The sequence below is a fragment of the Macaca fascicularis genome, chromosome 19 (genome assembly GCF_037993035.2).
Source record: "Macaca fascicularis isolate 582-1 chromosome 19, T2T-MFA8v1.1".
Classification (NCBI taxonomy): Eukaryota; Metazoa; Chordata; class Mammalia; order Primates; family Cercopithecidae; genus Macaca; species Macaca fascicularis.
In genome coordinates, this window is record NC_088393.1 from 62,892,809 (window position 1) to 62,915,471 (window position 22,663).

General features: G+C 49.1%; 1 protein-coding gene and 1 long non-coding RNA gene across 3 annotated transcripts in view; one reads left to right on the forward strand and one right to left on the reverse strand.

Moving 5' to 3' along the window:
- The window catches only part of LOC141409158 (uncharacterized), a 28,437-nt gene that overhangs the window by 1,093 nt on the left and 4,681 nt on the right, over window positions 1–22,663 (forward strand). The window lies entirely within an intron of this gene.
- Window positions 2,734–20,671, reverse strand: GP6 (glycoprotein VI platelet). Of its 2 annotated transcripts, XM_005590360.5 has the most exons (7): window positions 20,594–20,671; window positions 15,823–15,855; window positions 15,453–15,710; window positions 11,263–11,547; window positions 7,081–7,140; window positions 4,428–4,478; window positions 2,734–3,906 (listed from the first exon to the last, which is right to left on the reverse strand). In XM_005590360.5, exons 1-7 carry the CDS (start codon window positions 20,625–20,627, stop codon window positions 3,671–3,673), a joined length of 957 nt encoding a protein of 318 aa, XP_005590417.3. In that variant the 5' UTR covers window positions 20,628–20,671; the 3' UTR covers window positions 2,734–3,670. The 2 variants fall into 2 exon arrangements, 1 of the variants encoding a protein (XP_005590417.3); XR_012428014.1 differs by lacking the exons at window positions 2,734–3,906; window positions 4,428–4,478; window positions 7,081–7,140; ... (1 more) ...; window positions 15,453–15,710; window positions 15,823–15,855 and adding an exon at window positions 16,264–16,402.

Here is a 22,663-nt window from a genome sequence, read left to right on the forward strand (position 1 = left end):
GCACTAAAAAGGTTTATGGAGATGTTTGCATATGCATATCAAGGCACTGCACTTTTCCTTAAACTTATTCATGTCACAGAGATCTTTATTCATATGTCTTACTGCTGACTTTCTCCCTACAATGATCCTATTATCCTGCCACTTGCTTTTCTTTACGATGGTAAAGATAATTATCAATAAATACTAAGGGAACTCAGAGACCAGTGCGGGTGTGGGTCCTCTGTATGCTGAGCGCCGGTCCCCTGGGCTCACTTTTTTTTAATACTTTGTCTCTGTGTCTCATTTCTTTTCTCAAGTCTCTCGTTCCACCTAACGAGAAACGAGAAACGCCCACAGGTGTGGAGGGGTAGGCCACCCCTTCAGGCAGCAGTATGCAAAGCAGGTGTTTCAGAACTCTCTCCGGTCAGTAAGTCTTCTCTCCTGAAGGAAACAATTTTGAGACTTCCTGTTCTTAATTCTGTTTAACAGCATACGTCTAAAAGAAAAGATGTATACTGTTATTATTTATTGTGTTACAAAAATATACACGCACCTCCTTAAAAAATTCCAATAGCACTAAAAGGGTGTGTACAAAATGCAATGGCTTAACCAACCGTCTCTTCCATTGCTCCACCTAAGAGACACCCACTTTTAGCTGTTTTCTTTAGGAACTTGTTAATATTAGATTTCTAAAAATGTGTAACCATGTGAATGAGCTTACACTTACTGGATTCCTATCATAATAGGCAGGGACTTAGTTCTTCTACAGTGTTCTTACTGTTTTTTCTTTTCCAATGTTTATGTCTACGTCTGCACATCAATATTCAGTATCACTTTTTTTTTTTTTTTTTTTTTTTTTGAGACAGAGTCTTACTCTGTCACCCAGACTGGAGTGCAGCGGCACAATCTCAGCTCACTGCAGCCTCCACCTCCTGGGTTCAAGTGATTCTCCTGCCTCAGCCTCCTGAGTAGCTGGGACTACAGGCGTGTGCCACCACGACTGGCTAATTTTTGTATTTTTAGTAGAGACGGGGTTTCGCCATGTTGGCCAGGCTGATCTCGATCTTCTGACCTGGTGATCCGCCCGCCTCAGCTTCCCAAAGCGCTGGGATTATAGGCATGAGCCACCACGCCTGGCCAGTATCACATTTTTATACCCACAGATATTCACAGCTGAGAATTTTCAGGTAATATAACTTGCTTCTTTTATTTTTGTGGTTGTTGTTCCCCTGACGTTTATATTTGCTCTTTATTTTTGTTTTCTTTTGAGGCAGGGTCTCAGGCTTGAGAGCAGTGGTGCAATCATGGCTCACTGCAGCCTCTACCTCAGCCTCCTGAGTGTCTGAGAGTAGGCATGTGGTACCACACCCAGCTAATTTTTTGTATTTTTTGTATATGAGACGAGGTTTCACCATGTTGCCCAGGCTGGTCTTGAACTCTTAGGCTCCAGCGATCCTGCCTCATTCTCTCAGAGTGCTGGGATTACAGGTGTGAGCCACTCTGCCTAGGCTATACTTGTCTTTTAAAAATCTACTTAGTTTACTTGACCTCTGTAATTATTTTTCATCTGTCTTCTGATAGCATCTCAGTATGATTTTCCACTATGTTAAGACAAATAATTGACCCATTCTTTTTTTTTTTTTTTTGAGACGGAGTCTCGCTCTGTCACCCAGGCTGGAGTGCAGTGGCCGGATCTCAGCTCACTGCAAGCTCCGCCTCCCGGGTTTACGCCATTCTCCAGCCTCAGCCTCCCGAGTAGCTGGGACTACAGGCACCCGCCACCTCGCCCGGCTAGTTTGTTTTTTTTTTTTTTTTTTTTGTATTTCTTAATAGAGACGGGGTTTCACCGTGTTAGCCAGGATGGTCTCGATCTCCTGACCTCGTGATCCGCCCGTCTCGGCCTCCCAAAGTGCTGGGATTACAGGCTTGAGCCACCGCGCCCGGCCAATTGACCCATTCTTACATTTGGAGGTTTCTCTGAGCACCCTTCCCGTTCCCCCTTCACCCAAGCTGTGTGCTCACTAGCCCTGATTCACAGCCGTCATCCTGGAGCTTCTTTCTGCCATCCTTCTGTCTTTTCCCAAGTGACCCACCCACCTCAACCTCCCAAAGTGCTGGGATTACAGGCATGAACCATCGTGGCCAGTCATTTCCTTTTTTAAAAAAAATTTTTTTTTTTTTTTTTTTTTTTGAGATGGAGTCTTGCTCAGTCACCCAGGCTGGAGTGCGGTGGTGCGATCTCAGCTCACTGCAAGCTCCGCCTCCCAGGTTTACGCCATTCTCCTGCCTCAGCCTCCCGAGTAAGTAGCTAGGACTACAGACACCCGCCACCTCGCCTGGCTAGTTTTTTGTATTTTTTAGTAGAGACGGGGTTTCCCGTGTTAGCCAGGATGGTCTCGATCTCCTGACCTCGTGATCCGCCTGTCTCAGCCTCCCAAAGTGCTGGGATTACAGGCTTGAGCCACTGCGCCCGGCCATTCTTTTCCTTTTTTAAAAAAATTTTTATCTTCTTTAAGTAGAGATGGGATCTCACTATGTTGCCCAGGCTGGTCTTGAACTCCTGGGCTCAAGTGATCCTCCTGCCTTGGCCTCCCAAAGTGCTAGGATTACAGACATGATCCACTGCACCCGACCCAGTGGTACAGTTTTACACACATTAGATGGTCAAGAAATGCCTAATGCGATAATAAGTATAGAACTTTACTTTGAGAAGACCTAACATTTCCTTCAGAAAGTAAATATGAGAGGGGTAGAGATGGTGCATTATCTTATTTTATTTTTATTATTTTAAAAATGTATACATAATTGTACATATTTATGGGGTAGACAGCAATATTTCAATACATGTGTACAATGTGTTTTGATCAAATCAGGGTAATTAGCATATTCATCACTTTGTTTTTTTGAGACATGGTCGGGCTTTGTCACCCGGGCTGGAGTGCAGTGGTGTGATCTCAGCTTACTGCAACCTCTGCCTCCCAGGCTCAAGCCGTTCTCCCACCTCTGCCCCCTGAGGTGCTGGGAGAATAGGGATGCACCACCACACCTGGCTAATGTTTGTTGTTTTGGTAGAGATGGGGTTTCACCATGTTGCACAGGCCGATGTTGTTTTCTGATGTGAAGGGAAGAGGGCAACGTGCTAGTTTTATACTAAGGAAAACGAATGACGTACCCAAACTGCCTGCACGGCCCGTTCTGAGAGCCGAAAGGAGATTTGTTAGACTGCAGTGGAAGATGGAGTGAGGGTGAGAGTTTCTGGGGGGACACGAGACAAGAGCACAGACGGCCAAGGGGAAGCACGGGAGGTCCTGCACAGAGGAGGGAACAGCGTCAGCCCTGAGAGCTGGGAACGTTAGAGGTCCGTGTGGAGCCCGTATTAGAGAAGCTTGAAGAAAGAGGACGGTATGTGGTCCAGCCAGGGTACCGGGTCATCCACAGTGTGCAGGGAGGAGGATGGGGTCTCCACAGATTCCTTCCATCCCAAACGGAGGTGCCCTCAGACAGAGAGCCAGACAGACAGACACCGGCTGAACGGCTCCTTGATGGAACACCAGGAGGAGGCAGCATGGCCTCCTTTCCACCCTGTAGCCTCTGCCCTCCTGCTCCCATGCTCCACACACGCCACAGTCTTTGAGTCGCCTCCCATGCCATGATCTGTCCCTTGGATACGACCATGCCTGGGGTTCAGTGGTCATGAACATAACCCGCGGCTGTGAACGTCCGGTCGGCCTCCATCCTGATCCCCGTGTGATTTCCGGGTCGGCGGGAGGGGCGGGAGCGGCCTCTGCACAGCCCTGACCCTGTGCCGCAAGCGCTTCCTCCGGCTGTGCCAGTCCTCTGCCAGAAACCCTGCCAGGAGTATTAGGATCACAGCCCCGAGGCATATGCGGACCAGGTTGCCCTTGGTGTAGTGCTGGCGGGCGGGACCTGGAGGAATGAGGACAGGCAGGAGCGGGTGAAAAAGCCCACCTCCAGGACCCTCTCCAAGCCACATCCTGGGCTTCTCAGAGAGCCTGTTATTCTCCACTAGCTGGGGTGCCATTCTCTTTCCTGGAGGGTTCGTCCCCTCCCGAGTAGGTGTCAGGGCCAGATGCCCCCAGTTCTCTAAGTAGCATCTCTCCCTCGTGTGCTCTCACAAGGCTCTGAGACAACTAACTCCGCCCCAGACACCGATGCCGCCTCCTTACCTGATGTATTGCAAAAGGGAAGACAGTTATAAGGGGTGGGGAAGAGATGGAATCTCTCTTTCTCTGACCCTTTTTAAAATCTCAACCTTCCCGCCTGGTCTTAATGCGCAATTCTGAACCCCATACGCTGATATTCTGCCTTCACTCTACACACTGGAACCCAAGAGCTGAGAGCTGCAGCCCCTGTGTAGACAAAGGACTTGGCTTCGGGTGAAGAGATGGGTGAGAAGGAAGGGGGTCTGGAGAGGACGACTTACTCACCAGCTGGAGAGCCTGGCTCCTTTGGACTGGCGGTGATACTCCTAGAAGTCTCTGGGAACAAAAAAAAGGCTAAGTGTGAAATGAAACCATATTCCCTTTCCCATCACCGTGCCTACTCCGAACACACACACGTGGGGAGGTCGAATTCCACAGCATTTAAGAAGCGCATGGGCCGGGCACGGTGCCTCATGCCTGTAATCCCAACACTTTGGGAGGCTGAGGTGGGAGGCTGGCTTGAGTCCAGGCATTGAAGACCTACCTCAGCAACATGGAAAAACCCTATCTCTACAAAAAATACAAAAATTAGCCAGGCGTGGTGGCACGTGCCAGTAATCCCAGCTACTCAGTGGGGGCTGAGGCAGGAAGATCACCTGAGCCCTGGGAGGTCGAGGCTGCAGTGAGCCAGGATTGCACCACTGCACTCTAGCCTGGGAAACAGAGCAAGACCCTGTCCAAAAAAAAAAAAGCATGAACTATAGAGTCAGGCTGTCCTCCAGATTTGAACCCCAACTCTATCACCTGTTAGATGTGAGTTATCTGGCAAGTGACTCAGCATCTGTAAGCCGGTTTCCCCATGTGTCCAATAAAATTAACGAGATCCCTCATAGGTTGATGTGAAAGTCAAGATAATAATAACGGTAGTAATATAAAGCACGGTGCTTGACATACGGGCACCTCATACGTGCCAGTTCTCTTATTTCTCGAGTTTCTCCTGAGACTGGCCAGGTACTCAGCCATGTGCTGGGCCATGGGAACCCACATATTAATAAGACATTGTCAGGCCAGGCATGGCACTGGCTGAACGCCTGTAATCCCAGCACTTTGGGAGGCCGAGGCAGGCGGATCACCTGAGGTCAAGAAATGGAGACCATCCTGGCCAACAAGGTGAAACCCCGTCTCTACTAAAAATACGAAAATTAGCTGGGCGTGGTGACGGGCGCCTGCAGTCCCAGCTACTCAGGAGTTGGAGGTTGCAGTGAGCCGAAGTCACAGATCCCAGAGTGAGCAGAGTGAGACTCCGTCTCAAAACAACAACAACAAAAACATAAGACGTTGTCCATCTGCGGTTCTCAGACTATTGGAGGAGACAGAGAAGTAAAGCGATTTTTTTTTTTTTTAATATGGAGTCTCACTCTGTTGCCCAGGCTGGAGTGATCTCAGCTCACTGCAACCTCCAACTCCTGGGTTCAAGCGATTCTCCTGCCTCAGCCTTGCAAGTAGCCGGAATTACAGGTGCCCGCCACCACGCCCGGCTAATTTTTGTATTTTCAGTAGAGACAGGGTTTCACCCTGTTGGCCACACTGGTCCCCTGACCTCAGGTGATCCACCCGCCTTGGCCTCCCAAAGTGCGGGGACGACAGCAAAGCGATAATTTTAATACACTGTGAAAATTGCTGTAATAGACAGCCCACAAGACACTGAGCGAGAGCAGAGGAAGCCACCAATCCAGCCTGGACGGCCAAGGCTTTCGTGAGGAATTGAGGCCATGGGGAAATGGAAGAAAAGGCAGAGCAAGTAGATTGGATGCAGAGTCAGGAGAGGTTAGGAAACCTCCCGAAGAGATTCAAGTGACTGTGCGGGGCTGAGAACAGCGTGGGAATGAATGGAAGGTACGCAGACAAGATTGGAGGGATCAACAGTGGCTGGATATCTACGCTCATGGAATAGCAAGCTGACGAATTGGAACTGCATCCTGAGGGTGACTGGGAGGTTCTGAACTGAAGATAGAGAAGGACCCCATCACAGGGTTAGAACTCTCTGGGATATGCCGGGCGCAGTGGCTCATGCCTGTAATCCCAGCACTTTGGGAAGCCAAGACGGGTGGATCCCAAGGTCAGGAGTTCAAGACCAGCCTGGCCAAGATGCTGAAACCCCATCTCTACTAAAAATACAAAAATTAGCCAGGCGTGGTGGCGGGCACCTGTAATCTCAGCTACTTGGAGGCTGGGGCAGGAGAATCGCTTGAACCCGGGCAGCAGAGTTTACAGCGAGCCGAGATCTCGCCCCTGCACTACAGCCTGGGTGACAGAGCAAGACTCTACCTCTAAAAAATAAAAATAGAACTCTCGGATCAGGTACCTCATGAAAGCAAGAGTCCCGTGGGCCCAATGGAGATACCTCACCTATTAGGGAATCCGTGAAGGTGTTTAGTCTGGAAGGAAATGGGGATTTTCCAGGAAAGGCAAGGGGAAAGAGACTGAGGAAAGCGTATCTGCGAGGCCTGGAGTGGTTAGAAGATGTTCTAGGTCCAGGCGCCTACAGTCTGTGCGTCCGAGCGCGGGCTCTACCTACGGTCTGTGCGTCCGAGCGCGGGCTCTGCCTGGACACAGCGGGGAGCAAGATTAAATACTCGGATCACAGCCAAGTCCAAAGGCCTAGGACTTTATCCTGGGAGCAGTGCGTAGGGATAGCTGGCGGTGTTCCCACCACAGCCTTGGCCCCGCCGTCTTTGAAATGGCCCCAATACCCAAAATGTTCTCCTCCTGAACCCCAGAGCTCCCCTCTGTGCCCATGCTCTATCCTCACACCAAGGACTTTCCTGGGAAGAGACAGTTCCGTGAAGCGATTAAAAGCCTATAGGCTTAGATAGTGGAAGAGAGGGCTCCGTCCTCACACTCCTTTCTGCTGAGCATGAAATGCCTGGTGACTCACCAGTTGTGAAGACTTTGTTTGTGAGTGAGACGGTCAGTTCAGTGGTGGCTTCTGAGAATTCTAAGAATTATAAGAAAGCAAAACAATGTGAGGTCTTCCCTGTGGTTCCCTATATCCTCTAGATACCTCCATTCCTCTTCTGAGATGTCTAGGCTCCCTGAAACCCCTTTCTCTGACACACACAGTGCAGACGCTGAATACAGACAGATTTGAAAGGTGTAAGACTTATCTTCCATCGCCGGCTGAGTAAGAAGCAGATCTGTTCATCAGTTGATGGGCACTTGGGTTTTTTCCACGTTTTGCTATTGTGAATATTGCTGCTGTGAACATTCACATACAAGTTTTTGTGTGATCAGAAGTTTTCTGTTCTCTTGGGTACACACCCAGGGGTGATTGAATCACTGGGTCATAGAGTAACTCTGTTTTACTTTTTACTTTTTGAAAAACTACCAGACTGTTTTTCTTTCTTTTCTTTTCTTTTTTTTCCTTTTTCTTTTTCTTTTTTTTTTTTGAGACGGAGTCTCGTTCTGTCGCCCAGGCTGGAGTGCAGTGGCCGGATCTCAGCTCACTGCAAGCTCCGCCTCCCGGGTTCAAGCGATTCTCCTGCCTCAGCCTCCTGAGTAGCTGGGATTACATGGCGCACGTCACCATGCCCGGCCAACTTTTTTTTTGTACTTTAGTAGAGATTGGGTTTCACCATGTTGGCCAGGATGGTCTCAATCTCCTGACCTTGTGATCCGCCCTCCTCAGCCTCTCAAAGTGCTGGGATGACAGGCTGCGCCTGGCCACAGACTGTTTTTCTTTCTTTCTTTTTTTTTTTTTTTTTTTTTTTGAGACGGAGTCTCGCTCTGTCGCCCAGGCTGGAGTGCAGTGGCGCGATCTCGGCTCACTGCAAGCTCCGCCTCCCGGGTTCCCGCCATTCTCCTGCCTCAGCCTCCTGAGTAGCTGGGACTACAGGCGCCCGCCACCGCGCCCGGCTAATTTTTTGTATTTTTAGTAGAGACGGGGTTTCACTGTGGTCTCGATCTCCTGACCTTGTGATCCGCCCGCCTCGGCCTCCCAAAGTGCTGGGATTACAGGCTTGAGCCACCGCGCCCGGCCACAGACTGTTTTTCAAGGCAGCTGCACCATTTTATATTCCCACCAGCAATACAGGAAAGTTCTTCCAAATCCTCACCAACACTTCCTGTCTGTTTGTTTTATTTTAACAATCACAGCCATCCTAGTTGGCATGGTCCATTTTATGGTATGTGGATTATATCTCAGTTTGAAGAAGAATAAGTGGATCCACATCTTCACGAGCTCATGTTAGGAAGAATGAGCTCGTGTTAGCCTCAGAAGAAGAATGAGCTTGTGTTAGCTGGGCGCGGTGGCTCAGCCTATAATCCCAGCACTTTGGGAGGCCGAGGCAGGTGGATCACAAGGTCAGGAGATCGAGACCATCCTGGCTAACACGGTGAAACCCTGTCTCTATTAAAAATACAAAAAATTAGCCGGGCATGGTGGCAGGTGCCTGTAGTCCCAGCTACTTGGGAGGCTGAGGCAGAATGGCGTGAACCCAAGAGGCGCAGTTTGCGGTGAGCCAAGATTGCACCACTGCACTCCAGCCTGGGCGACAGAGTGAGACTTTGTCTCGAAAAAAAAAGAATGAGCCTCAGAACATGGGATCTCCACCTTCCTACTTAGGCCATTTTCTTAACCAGGGACCTCCTGTGGCCACCAAAATGTTTCCTGAACTGCCTCGGCTGATAAATATGAAGCTCTTGTGGTGGTGGGTACCATCCTGGGAGTCTTTTTATGGTGGACCTAGCTCGGCAAAACCTAGTTTATGCTCAGCTCTCTGTGGCATAATGAGAGTGTGGGTGTTATTTGGTCTTTGTTACTTCTCTTCCTGTGAGATGCATTAATAAGCCTTGTTTCTTTTTTTTTTTTTTAATTAAAATTTATAAGTTACAGGATCCATGTGCAGGAGGTGCAGGTTTGTTACACAGATAAACGTGTGGTTTGCCGCACCCATCAACCATCACCTAGGTATTAAACCCCACATGCGTTAGCTATTTTCCCTGATCCTCTCCCTCCCCCGACTCCCCCTACAGGCCCCAGTGTGTGTTGTTCCCCTCCCTGTGTCCATGTGTTCTCATTGTTCAGCTCCCACTTACAAGTGAGAAAGTGTGGTGTTTGCTTTTCTGTTCTTGCGTTAGTTTGCTGAGGATAATGGCTTCCAGCTCCATCCATGTCCCTGCAAAGGACATGACCTCATTCCTTTTTATGGCTGCATAGTATTCCATGCTGTGTATGTACCATATTTTCTTTATGCAGTCTGTCATTGATGGCATTTGGGTAGATTCCATGGCTTTGCTATTGTGAATAGTGCTGCAGTGAACATATGTGTGCATGTTATCTTTATAATACAATGATTTATATGCCTTTGGATATATAACCAGTAATGGGTTTGCTGGGTCAAATGGTATTTCTGACCGGGTGCAGTGGCTCACACCTGTAATCCCAGCACTCTGGGAGGCCGAGGTGGGCAGATCGCCTGAGGTCAGGAGTTCAAGACCAGCCTGGCCAACATGGTGAAACCCCATATCTACAAAAATACAAACATTAGCTGGGCATGATGGCAGGTGCCTGTAATCCCAGCTACTCAGGAGGCTGAGGCAGCAGAATCGCTTAAACCCGGGAGGTGCAGGTTGCAGTGAGCCGAGATCACACCACTGCACTCCAGTCTGGGTGACAGAGCGAGACTCTCAAAAAAAAAAAAAGGCAGCATTTGTAAAGCACACCTGGCACATTCTGGGATACTTAACAAGGAAATGCATGCAACTCCTGTCCGTCCTTTTTGAACCTCAGTTCTATTTCTTCTTCTGGATTCTTGTGTCCTACCCCTCACTGTGACCCTGGGGGCAAAACAGACTTTTTCTACCAAAAAACTAAATGATGTATTTTGTTTGATTTAATATGACGTTGTTAAGTGTACTGACCAGTGGCATTGGGTATGTTCACATTGTGGTACAATATGTTGACCTCTAGAAGCTATTTTTCTTTTTTTTTTTTTTTTTTTTTTGAGACGGAGTCTCCTCTGTCGCCCAGGCTGGAGTGCAGTGGCGCGATCTCGGCTCACTGCAAGCTCTACCTCCCGGGTTCACGCCATTCTCCCGCCTCAGCCTCCGAGTAGCTGGGACTACAGGCGCCCGCCACCACGCCCGGCTAGTTTTTTGTATTTTTAGTAGAGACGGGGTTTCACCATGTTAGCCAGGATGGTCTCGATCTCCTGACCTCGTGATCCACCCGCCTCGACCTCCCAAAGTGCTGGGATTACAGGCTTGAGCCACCGCGCCCGGCCAGAAGCTATTTTTCTTGCAAAACTGAAACTCTATGCCCATTAAACACTAATTCCTGCTCTCCCCTCTTTCTGGCCCTTAACAACCACCGTTGTACTTTGTGTTTCTATAATTTTGACATGAGATACCTCCTTTGAGTAGAATCATAATAGTAGTTGTCCTTTTATGACTGACTTATTTTACTTAGCATAATGTTCTCAAGGTATATCCATGTTGTAGTATATGTCAGAATTTCCTTCTTTTTTAAGGCTGCGTAATATTCCATTGCATGTATATAACCACATTGTTATACACATGTGGTATGTGTATAACCACATTGTTATATACATGTGGTATGTGTATAACCACATATATATGAGGTATGCTGCTCTCTTTTGAAAGAAACCCCCTTTAAGAATGGTAGCCAAGGCTGGCACGGTGGTTCACGCCTGTAATCCCAGCACTTTGGGAGGCTGAGGCAGGCAGATCATGAGGTCAGGAGTTCGAGACCAGCCTGACCCACAGAGTGAAACCCCGTCTCTACTAAAAATACAAAAATTAGCCGGGCATGGTGGCATGCACCTGTAATCCCAGCTACTCGGGAGGCTGAGGCAGGAGAATCGCTTGAACCCGGGAGGCGGAGGTTGCAGTGAGCTGAGATCGCCCCATAGCACTCCAGCCTGGGTGACAGAGTGAGACTTCATCAAAAAAAAGAAAAGAAACCTCCATCCTCCCAGATGCCTGCAACCCAGGGCTTCCTGCCCTCCCACGTCCTCCCTACCTATGGCCCCTCCCCTCGGAATGGCCCTCAGGACCTACAAAGGCTGAGGAACAAAGGTTTGGTCTGCACCACCCCTACCTGTGACCATGAGCTCCAGGGGGTCGCTGGGAGCCGACCACAGGTATGGGTCCCCGCTGGAGAAGCTGTAGCACCGGTAGGTTCCGCTGTGGGCAGCAGTCACCGTGATGATGGGGAAACTAGCCCGGTACCATCTCTCGGGATTCTTGTAGGGCGCAGGGTCCCCTTCCTTGTACAGAGCAAATTGGTCAAAGCCATACCGGGTCTGACACTGTAGGGTCACGTCCCCTCCTGAGGACACCGCCGGGCCGGGCTGGGCTGAGAGCGAGGGCTTGGCAAAAACTCCTGGGAGAAAAGGAAAGTCTGATGTTAAAGGCAGCAGCCAGCATCTCAGCTCAGACTGGGGAGGTGCCCACACCTGCCTGAGAGCTGGGGAGCTTTCTGGCTGTATCCCTCCCAGACAGCACACTCCCCCACCCAAGCTCACAGAGAGGCCAAGCACCAAGTGGTTGAGGAAGCGAGGCTGTGTGCCCACATCCTAGTGCCTGGGTGCGAATCCTGGTTCTGCCTTTAAGTGGCCCCGGAGACAAATCTCCTCTGTATCTGAGCCTCACTGCCTTGTTCTGCTAAAATGGGGATGATCGAACGAGACAGTACACAGTAAGCATTTAGCAGAGTGCCTGTTGCCTAGCAAGCGCTTGAAATGAGATGGGAGTACGTAAACAGCTGAAGCTTATACCATGCCGTAAGCTTGCATTGCCACATACAATCGTTACGTTGGAAACGTGGCTGACGGTGCCAGCTCTGGGTGCCTTCCGAACTCATGACGCACATCAGTTCAGTGAATCCTCAGAGACCTGTGGAGTCCTCACTCTTAACGTCCCTATTTTATAAATGAAACTAAGGCACATGGCGTTAATTTGTCCAACCCTAGGTAATAAGACAGCAGTGCGTACTTGAAATTTGCTAAGAGGGTAGATTATAAGTGTTCTCACACTCAGAAAAGTTAACTGTGCGAGGTGATGTATGTTAATTAGCTTGCTCGTGGTAACTATCTCACAGTGGGTACGTACATCAAAACATGTACGCCTTGGATATGTTCCATTTTTGTTTTTCAATTATAACTCAACAAACCCGGAAAAATTTTTTTTTTTTTTTTTTTTTTTTTTTTTGAGACAGAGTCTCGCTCTGTCACCCAGGCTGGAGTGCAGTGGCCGGATCTCAGCTCACTGCAAGCTCCGCCACCCGGGTTCACGCCATTCTCCTGCCTCAGCCTCCTGAGTAGCTGGGACTACAGGCGCCCGCCACCTCGCCCGGCTAATTTTTTTTTTTTTGTAGTTTTTAGTAGAGACGGGGTTTCACCGTGTTAGCCAGGATGGTCTCGATCTCCTGACCTCGTGATCCGCCCATCTCGGCCTCCCAAAGTGCTGGGATTACAGGCTTGAGCCACCACGCCCGGCCGAAAATTTTTAATTTAAAAATAAATAAATAACTTGTCCAAGATCATAAGGGGCGGAGCTGAAATTTGCACTCACAGAGTTTGATTCTAGGGTCTCCACTCCTCAGCACGAACCTACACTACTCTGATGTGAGGGTATTGTCGTAGTCCGGTGTGGTGATGCATGCCTGCACCCAGGAGTCAGTAAGACAAAGGTTGAGGCCAGGGGCGGCGGCTCACACCGGTCATCCCAGCACTTTGGGAGGCCAATGTGGGAGGATTGCTTGAGCCTAGGAAGTCGAGGCTACAGTGAGCCATGATCACTGTACTCCAGCCTGGGTGACAGAGTGAGACCTTGTCTCAAAAAAAAGACAAAGAGAGAAAACAAAAGAAAGGAAGTAAGGAAGAAAAAAATATAAACTGCCTGATAATTATGGCATTCACTCAACAAGAAGAAAAAAGAGAGGAAGGAAGGGAGAGAGGGAGGAAGAGAGGGTGGAAGGAAGGAAGGATATAAGCTGCCTGATAATCGTAACATTCACTCAGCAAATTTTCTCTTAAGCAACTATTAAGTGTCTCTCTGTATTCTTTTTTTGTTGTTTTGTTTTGTTTGGTTCTGTTTTGTTTTGTTTCGCTCTGTCGCCCAGGCTGGGGTGCAATGGCATGATCTCGGCTCACTGCAGTCTCCGCCTCCCAGGTTGAAGCCATTCTTCTGCCTCAGCCTAGAGAGTAGCTGGGATTACAGGCACTCGCCATCATGCCCAGCTAATTTTTGTATTTTGTAGAGTTTCACCATGTTGGCCAGTCTGGTCTTGAACCTCTGACCTCAGGTGATCCACCCGCCTTGGCCTCCCAAAGTGCTGGGATTACAGGCATGAACCACCCGCTCCTAGCCCTGTATTCTAACAAAAAAAAAAAAAAAAAAATCCCATCAGGAATTAAAAATAGACAACCATCACCAAGGTAAAAATAAAGGTATACTTGACATACCAGATAGTGAGGAGGACCATTTTGACTAGGGTGGTGGGGTAAATACTTAATAAGAAGATGGCATTTGAGTCTGACCCCAAAAGAAGTAATGAGGCGGCCAGGCTGGTCCATCCTAGCAGCAGAGAGGAGTGAGGGAGGAAAGAGGGGAGGTAGGCAGAATTTACAACGCGGAATAGACCACAGTGCAGCGGGCCAGGAATTAGGGTGGCATGAGTGAGGCACTCTCCTGGGATGTAAAATGTAATTATTCCCAAACAATTAACATATTTGAAAAAATGTTTGCAAATTTGAAGAGTAGGTCATTAAAACTCACATTATTCTATTTGAATACTTATTCCCGTGAAAGAAAGATTTATTATGATTTTTTTTTTTTTTTGAGACGGAGTCTCGCTCTGTCGCCCAGGCTGGAGTGCAGTGGCGCTATCTCGGCTCATAGCAACCTCCACCTCCCAGGTTCACGCCATTCTCCTGCCTCAGCCTCCTGAGTAGCTGGGACTACAGGTGCCCGCCACCGCGTCCGGCTAATTTTTTTGTATTTTTAGTAGAGACAGGGTTTCACTGTGTTAGCCAGGATGGTCTCCATCTCTTGGCCTTGTGATCCGCCCACCTCGGCCTCCCAAAGTGCTGGGATTACAGGTGTGAGCCACCGCGTCTGGCCTATGGTTAGTTTTTTGTTTGTTTGTTTGTTGATACAGGATCTTACTCTGTCACCCAAGCTGGAGTGCAGAGGCACGATCACAGCTCTCTGTAGCCTCAGCCTCCCTGGCTCAAGTGGTCCTCCTGCCTCAGCCTCCCAAAGTGCTGGGATTACAGGTGTGAGCCACTGGGACCAGTGCTATGTTTATTTTTTAGTTGTAACAAATGTAAGATGTTAACATGAGGGGATCCTGGGTGAAATATTTTCATTAATATTATCTTTGCAACTTTTCTGTCAGTCTAAAAATGATTCCAAAACCAAGTTTTTAATTAAAAAGAATCCTGAGCCAAGCATGGTGGCCTGTGACTGTAGGCCCTGCTACTCATGAGGCTGAGGCAGGAGGATTGCTTAAGGCAAGGAGTTCCAGGCTGCCGTGAGCTATGATTGCTCCTGTGAACAGCCACTGCGCTCCAGCCTGGACCACATAGCAAGAGCCCATCTCTAATTTTTTTAAGTGCATTAAAACACAGATAAAGGAGTGCCTGTCTTTCGTTTTGGCACAGGCACTGCCTGATTCTGCCTTTATGTGAAATTCTGATTTTTTTTTCATCGTGGATGGTTTGCGATTTCTTTTGATTTTTTAAAAAATTGCATTAAAATGTTATTCTCACCCAGATGCAGTGGCTCAGGCCTGTAAACCCAACACTTTGGGAGGCCAAAGTGGAAGGATTGCTTGAGCCCAGGAGTTTGAGACCAGTCTAAGCAACATAGCGAGACCCTCTCTCTCTCTTTTATTTTAATGCCTTTTGTGAAAACTGTCAAGAGACCCCATCTCCACAAAAAAAATTAAAAATGAGCTGGGCATGGTGGTGCACACCTGTAGTCCCAGCTACTCGGAGGGCTGAGGCAGGAGAATCACTTGAACTTAGGAGGTGGAGGCTGCAGTGAGCCAAGATCGCACCACCGCACTCCAGCGTGGGTGACGCAGCAAGGCCCTGTGTCCAAAAAACAAAACAAAATATTATTCACATTGATCCATAAATGTTGTGGCACCACCACCGGCTAGGCCAGTGCCTGGTTTGCCTCGCCCTAATTCCGGCCCTAATCCCTGCTCTCAGTGTCCCCCATGTTTGTGCCCTGAACGGAGGACCAGGCAGTCCCAGGCTCCGATCCCCCTTCCTTTACCGGTGGCAACGAGCTCCAGCTGGTCGCTGGGCGGGGACCAGAGGCTTCCGTTCTGGTAGGAGCAGCGGTAGCGTCCGGCCAGATGTCTCTTCATGGCCGGGATGAAGAGGACCGCCTGATCCTGGTACCTGCTGGAACTCAGCTTCTCCAGGCGGTACAGGTCCACGCCCGGAGGCCCCTGGCACCGGAGGGTCACTGGCTTCTCCAGGGGCACCAGGGAGCTGGGCAGAGCCTGGAGGGAGGGCTTAGGCAGCGGTCCTGGAAGAGGAGCAGGGCTGGGTCAGCCTCCCCGCAGAGGCCGCCTGGGCCCCGCTGCCCTGGCACGCTGGCGGATCCCGCAGGAGGGAAGGGGTCTGGGGGAAGGACTCACCTCTCTGCGCTGGCACATGCCCCAGACACAGCCCTGAGGAAAGAAGAAAGGGACCAGATGCCAGGACGCGCTCGTATGGACATTCCCGCCTGCTGGGCGCGGTGATAAGACATTTGCACGCATATGCTTTATTCTGTCCTAATTATTTATTTCTTCAGAAGATACATGTGCATGTAATTTAAGTGAGAGAAGCCAGTCAGAAAAAGCCACATAGTCTATGAGGTCGTTTACATGAAATATCCAGAATAGGTAAATCTATAGAAGGAGGAGAAGAAAACAGATCCACGGCTGGGGGAGGGGGGAGAGGAGGGCGAGACGTGGCGGCGGAACCGGCGTGGGGTTCCCTCGGAGGGTGCCGAAATGTCTTGGAGTTAGATAGAGGTGATGGTTGCACAGCATTGAATGTACCAAATGCCAGCTATAGCAGACTTTTCTATGTATTTTACCACAATGACAACTATTTTAAGGCCAGGCATGGTGGCTCACACTGTAATCCCAGCACTTTGGGAGGCCAAGGAGGGCAGATCATCTCAGGTCAGGAGTTGGAGACCAGCCTGGCCAACATAGTGAGACCTCATTTCTACCAAAAAAAAAAAAAAAATTAGCCAGGCATGGTGGTATGTGCCTGTGGCCCAAGCTACTTGGGGTGGCTGAGGGTGGGAGGATTCCTTGAGCCCAGGATTCCTGGTCGAGCCTGCAGTGAGCCGAGACGGTGCCCACTGCGCTCCAGCCTGGACAGCGTTGTGAGACCCCCATCTCAAAAAATAGATCTTTTGAAAGTCAAGCAGAGATTCCTTGACCCACCCTGTCCAGCTCCTGCCACTGTCCCCGCCCCGCATACATTTTTTACTATTTCTGTTGTTCCTTCTGGCATTTTTATATCTTCATCGTTCTAGGAAAAAGTACGCATGCTGCTATCTGTGGATTCCTTCGTGTTAGACATTTGCCCGTTGACTTCCTCAGTGGATGTGAGGAATGGGACCTCAGATATTGCTGTCCCTTCGTTTCCTCCCTTCGGTCTCCAATATGAAATAATATCCAAGGGCATTCCAATAGTACGCAATTGTATTAGACAAGTATTGTAAATACTATTGCATATTGTATATTGTTGTATTTTATTGTATATGTAATACATGCAGTAAAACCCCACACTAATGGGATGCGTTGGGCTCCAGGGATGGAGCAGGATGGAGCCCCAGTGTGTAAGTCAGGTCATCTCAGCGTGTACTGGCCATGGGTTTCACAGTATTTACAACGTTTGGTTGAATCGATATTCCGTGATTACATGGTAGGATGTAATATATATGATAATATATCGTTTCAAGTAGCCTGAAGGAGGATGGTGAAGGTTCCCAACACAGAGAAAGGATGCATGTTTGAGAACATGGGTGTGCTGCTTACCCTGATCTGATCACTATATGTATGTATACATGTGTGTATATGCATGTATATATGCATATAAATACATATATATAAGTGATCCCCTCCTGGGATTGCTTGAGCCCAGGAGGTCAAGGCTGCTGTGAGGTAAGATTGCACCACTGGCCAGGCGCGGTGGCTCACGCCTATAATCCCAGCACTTTGGGAGGCCAAGGTGGGCAGATCACAAGGTCAGGAGTTCGAGACCAGCCTGGTCAACATGGTGAAACACCATCTGTACTAAAAATATAAAAAATTAGCTGGGCATGGTGGCACGTACCTATAATCCCAGCTACTTGGGAGGCTGAGTCACGAGAATTGCTTGAACCCAGGAGGTGGAGGTTGCAGTGAGCTGAGATCGCACCACTGCATTCCAGCCTGGGCAACACAGCAAGACTCCATCTCGAGAAAAAAAAAATTGAGATTGCACCACTGCACTCAAGACTGGGCAACAGAGCAAGACCCTGTCTCAGTAAAATAAGAAGAAGAGAAAAAAAAGGTACTAATTATCTGAAATTCAAATTTAACCAGGCATCCAGTGTTTTATAACAACATATTGCACACTCGCATATCACTGAGAGTAGGTTTTAAAGTTCTCACTGGCCAGGCGCAGTGGCTCACACCTGTAATCCCAGCATTTTGGGAAGCCAAGGCGGGTGGATCACCTGAAGTCAGGAGTTAAAGACCAGCCTGACCAACATGGGAAGCCCTGTCTCTAGTAAAAGTACAAAAATAAGCTGGGCGTAGTGGTAGGAGCCTGTAATCCCAGCTACTCAGGAGGCTGAGGCAGGAGAATCACTTGAACCTGGGAGATGGAGGTTGCAGTGAGCTGACATCACACCACTGCACTCCAGCCTGGGCGACAGAGTGAGACTCTGTGTCAAAAAATAAGTAAAAATAAATGAGTGTGGAATACTACTCAGCCATTAAAAGGAACAAAATAATGTCCTTTGGCCAGGCACAGTGGCTCACACCTGTAATGCCAGCACTCTGGGAGGCCGAGGCGGGTGGATCATGAGGTCAAGAGATCAAGACCATCCTGGCTAACATGGTGAAACCCGTCTCTACTAAAAATACAAAAATTAGCCGGGCGTGGTGACGGCGCCTGTAGTCCCAGCTACTCGGGAGGCTGAGGCAGGAGAATTGCTTGAACCCGGGAGGAGGAGGTTGCAGTGAGCCAAGATCACGCTGCTGTACTCCAGTCTCGGCAACAGCGAGATTCCAGCTCAAAAAAAAAAAAATGTCTTGCAGCAACTTGGATGTAGCTGGAGACATTATTCTAAGTAAAGTAACACAGGAGTGGAAAACAAAAATCTGTATGTTCTCACTTACAAGTGAGAGCTAAGCTGTGGGTATGCAAAGGCATACAGGGTGATGTAATGGACTTCAGAGACTCAGAAGAGAAGGGCAGAAGGTGGGTAGGGATGAAAAACTACACATTAGGTACAAGGTATACTACTCAAGTGACAGGGGCACTAAAATCTCAGAATTCACCACTATATAGTTCATCCATGTAACCAACAACCACTTGTATCCCAAAAGCAATTGAAGCAAAAATTAAGCCAGATGCAGTAACCTGTACAGGTCAAACCTGTAACCCCAACACTGTGGGAGGCCGAGGTAGGTGGATCGCTTGAACCCAAGAGTTCGAGACCAGCCTGGGCAGCATAGTGAGACCCCATAACTACAAAAATTACAAAAATGAGCCAGGCATGATGGTGTGCAACTGTAGTTCCAGCTACTCAGGAGACTGATGGGGAAGGATTGGTTGAGCCTGGGAGGTTGAGGCTAGAGTGAGCCATGATCATGCCACTGCACTCCAGCCTGGGTGACAGAAGTGAGGCCCTGTCTCAAGTAAAATTAAATAAATAAAAGTTAAAACAGGCCGGATGCGGTGGCTCACGCCTGTAACCCCAGCACTTTGGGAGGCCGAGGCGGGTAGATCACCTGAAGTCAGGAGTTCAAGTCCAGCCTGGTCAACATGGTGAAACCCCGTCTCTACTAAAAATATAAAAATTAGCCGGACCTGGCGGTGGATGCCTGTAATCCCAGCTACTTCGGAGGCTGAAGCAGGAGAATCACTTGGACCCAGGAGGCAGAGTTTGCAGTGAGCCAAGATCGTGCCACTGCACTCCAGCCTGAGCAACCAACAGAGTGAGACTCCATCTCAAAAAAAAAAAAAAAAAAAAAGTTAAAGAATACATCCGTGGATGGATAATGAATGAGAGGTTGTTTATATTCACAGTTAACCCTCTCATCTCCAGTAACACAACCATCTCCTTCCTGCTTAGCCTTTTGGAGATGCTGTCCCTTTAGTGGTCAAATTCTCCTGAAGAAATCAGGAAACAATGCATTCGACATGCCCAGCACAAGTGAAGAGCAGGCAGTGGAAATGCATTCGACCTGCCACCCATCGGTCAGGAGACTCTTATTTACTCCACTGCTGTAGGGGATACTGACAAATTAAATCCATAACCTAGTCCAGATATCATCAAGTCCACAATTTTTGTTTGTTTTTTTGAGATGGAGTTTTGCTCTTGTTGCCCAGGCCGGAGTGTAATGGCGTGATCTCGGCTCACTGCAACCTCCGCCTCCCAGATTCAAGCGATTCTCCTGCCTCAGCCTCCAGAGTAGCTGGGATTACAGGCATGCGCCACCACGCCCAGATAATTTTGTATTTTCAGTAGAGATGGGGTTTCTCCATGTTGGTCAGGCTGGTCTCCAACTCCCAACCTCAGGTGATCCGTCCGCCTCGGTCTCCCAAAGTGCGTGAGCCACGGCACTCAGCGGTTTTTTGAGACGGAGTCTCTCTCTGTTGCCCAGGCTGGAGTGCAATGCCTGACCTCAGCTCACTGCAACTTCTGCCTCCCGGTTTCAAGCAATTCTCCCACCTCAGCCTCTCGAGTAGCTGGGATTACAGGCACCGCCCCGTCATGCCCGGCTAATTTTTGTAGAGACGGGGTTTCGCCATGTTGGCCAGGCTGGTCGTGAACTCCTGACCTCAGGTGATCCACCCACCTTGGCCTCCCAAAGTTGAGATTACAGGCATGAGCCACCGTGCCTGGCCCACAGTTATTTAAAAAGGGGCAACTGCAGTGTCGTAGAACAAAGTTGTGACCAATGCTAGGACACCTCTGTTCATTTCCTGACCCAGCCACGAATACACTGGAATAACTCAGGCAAAATACACCACCTCGCTGGCCCTCCGCTTCCCCACCCAACCAATGAAGGGGCTCTCATAGGTCCCTTTTTGTCCTGAAATTCATCACCGATGCAAATTTCTTAAAAAATCCTTTGTCTGGCAGTCTAGGCCTGTCTTTCAGCACTTCCCAGATCGACCCTCAGGACTCACCGAGACAGAAGAGGGTGGTCGGGGATGGAGACATGGTTCCTCAGCCCTGTCCTGGGTTCTGTGGCCCGGGAGGGAAGTGGTGGGAGCCTGGGCACGGGCTCAGGATGTGATGAGGATGAAGAATGCTCTCCTCCCTTCCTCCGCCAGCCCCGGCCTTTCCTAATTGAGACTCATCGAGCCGTAGCCGGCTCCCCAGGACAGTGACTTGCACACAAGCTCCAAGGAGCCGCGCTTATCTCCTCTGGCCAGCCTGGCGTTGCACCGTTCGTCCGCCTGCTGGGGCCTGGCCTGTGTTCCCGTGCTCCCATAAACTCCCTGATGTCGCTAGGAAAATACTCATCAAAACCACAGTGAGATATGACTTCACAACTTCTGGGATGGCTATAATTTTTTTTTTTTTTTTTTCCCAGACAGAGTCTCGCTCTTTTTGCCCAGGCTGGAGTGCAGTGGCGCCATCTCGGCCCACTACAACCTCCACCTCCTTGGTTCAAGTGATTCTCCGGCCTCAGCCTCCCAAGTGGCTGGGGTTATAGGTGTGCACCACCACGCTGGGCTAATTTTTGTATTTTTAGTAGAGATGGGGTTTCACCACATTGGCCAGGCTGGTCTTGAACTCCGAACTTCAGGTGATCCGCCCACATTGGCCTCCCAAAGGGCTGGGATTACAGGCATGAGCCACTGCGCCCGACCAGCTATAATTTTTTTTAATGGAAAACAGCAAACGTTGGTGAGTATGCAGAGAAGTTGGACTGCGCGTGCCTTGCTGGCGGGGACATAACATGGTGCCACTGCTGTGGAAAACAGTTTTAGCAGCTCCTCCAAAAGTTAAACGTGGGATTGCCGTAAAATCCAGCAATTCCACTTCTGCGTATACACCTAAAAGAATCGAAAACAGGATCTCGAACATATTTGTACACCAGTGTTCCTAGCAGCTTTATTCACAATAGCCAAGAGGTGAAACCAGCCAAATATTCATCAACAACAATGGATAAACAACGTGCGGTATATACAGACAAGGTAACATCAACCAACCTTCATTAAAAGAATAAAAATCAGCCGGGCGCGGTGGCTCACGCCTGTATTTTATTTATTTTTTTTTTTTTTGTTTATTTTTTTTTTTTGAGACGGAGTCTCGCTCTGTCGCCCAGGCTGGAGTGCAGTGGCATGTGATCTCGGCTCACTGCAAGCTCCGCCTCCCGGGTTCACGCCATTCTCCCGCCTCAGCCTCCCAAGTAGCTGAGACTACAGGCGCCCGCCACCACGCCCGGCTAGTTTTTTGTATTTTTAGTAGAGACGGGGTTTCACCATGTTAGCCAGGATAGTCTCGATCTCCTGACCTCGTGATCCACCCGCCTCGGCCTCCCAAAGTGCTGGGATTACAGGCTTGAGCCACCGCGCCCGGCCAGGCTCACGCCTGTAATCCCAGCACTTTGGGAGGCTGAGGCGGGTGGATCACTTGAGATCAGGAGTTCGAGACCAGCCTGGTTAACATGGTGAAACCCCATCTCTACTAAAAATACAAAAGCTAGCTGGGTGTTAAATTAGCCGGGCATGGTGGCACACACCTGTAATCCCAGCTACTTGGGAGATGGAGGCATGAGTCCCTGAGTAGCTGGGACTACAGGCTCCCGCCACCATGCCTGGCTAATTTTTTGTATTTTTGGTAGAGACGGGGTTTCACCGCATTAGGTAGGATGGTCTCGATCTACCCTGACCTTGTGATTCGGCCTCCCAAAGTGCTGGGATTACAGGCGTGAGCCACCGCACCTGGCCAATGCCATTGACTCGTATGTGCACTTCCAAGTGGTTAAAATGATAAATATCAGGGTGTTTATATCTAAAAACCCTCCCTGACATCATCTTCTCTACGTCTCCGATTAACTCAGCGACTGTGGCCGAATGCCTGCCACCTTTCAAATGTTAGGTCAGGTACTCAGTATCGGCAGTTTTATCAATTATAAATGCTTTAAGCTGCATAGAATTTTAAACAATAACAGTGGTTATAAATCTTTAATACAAAAGCTGGCTTTAAAATTATTGGTAAAATAAGATTAGAAATGTCTTAAGAAT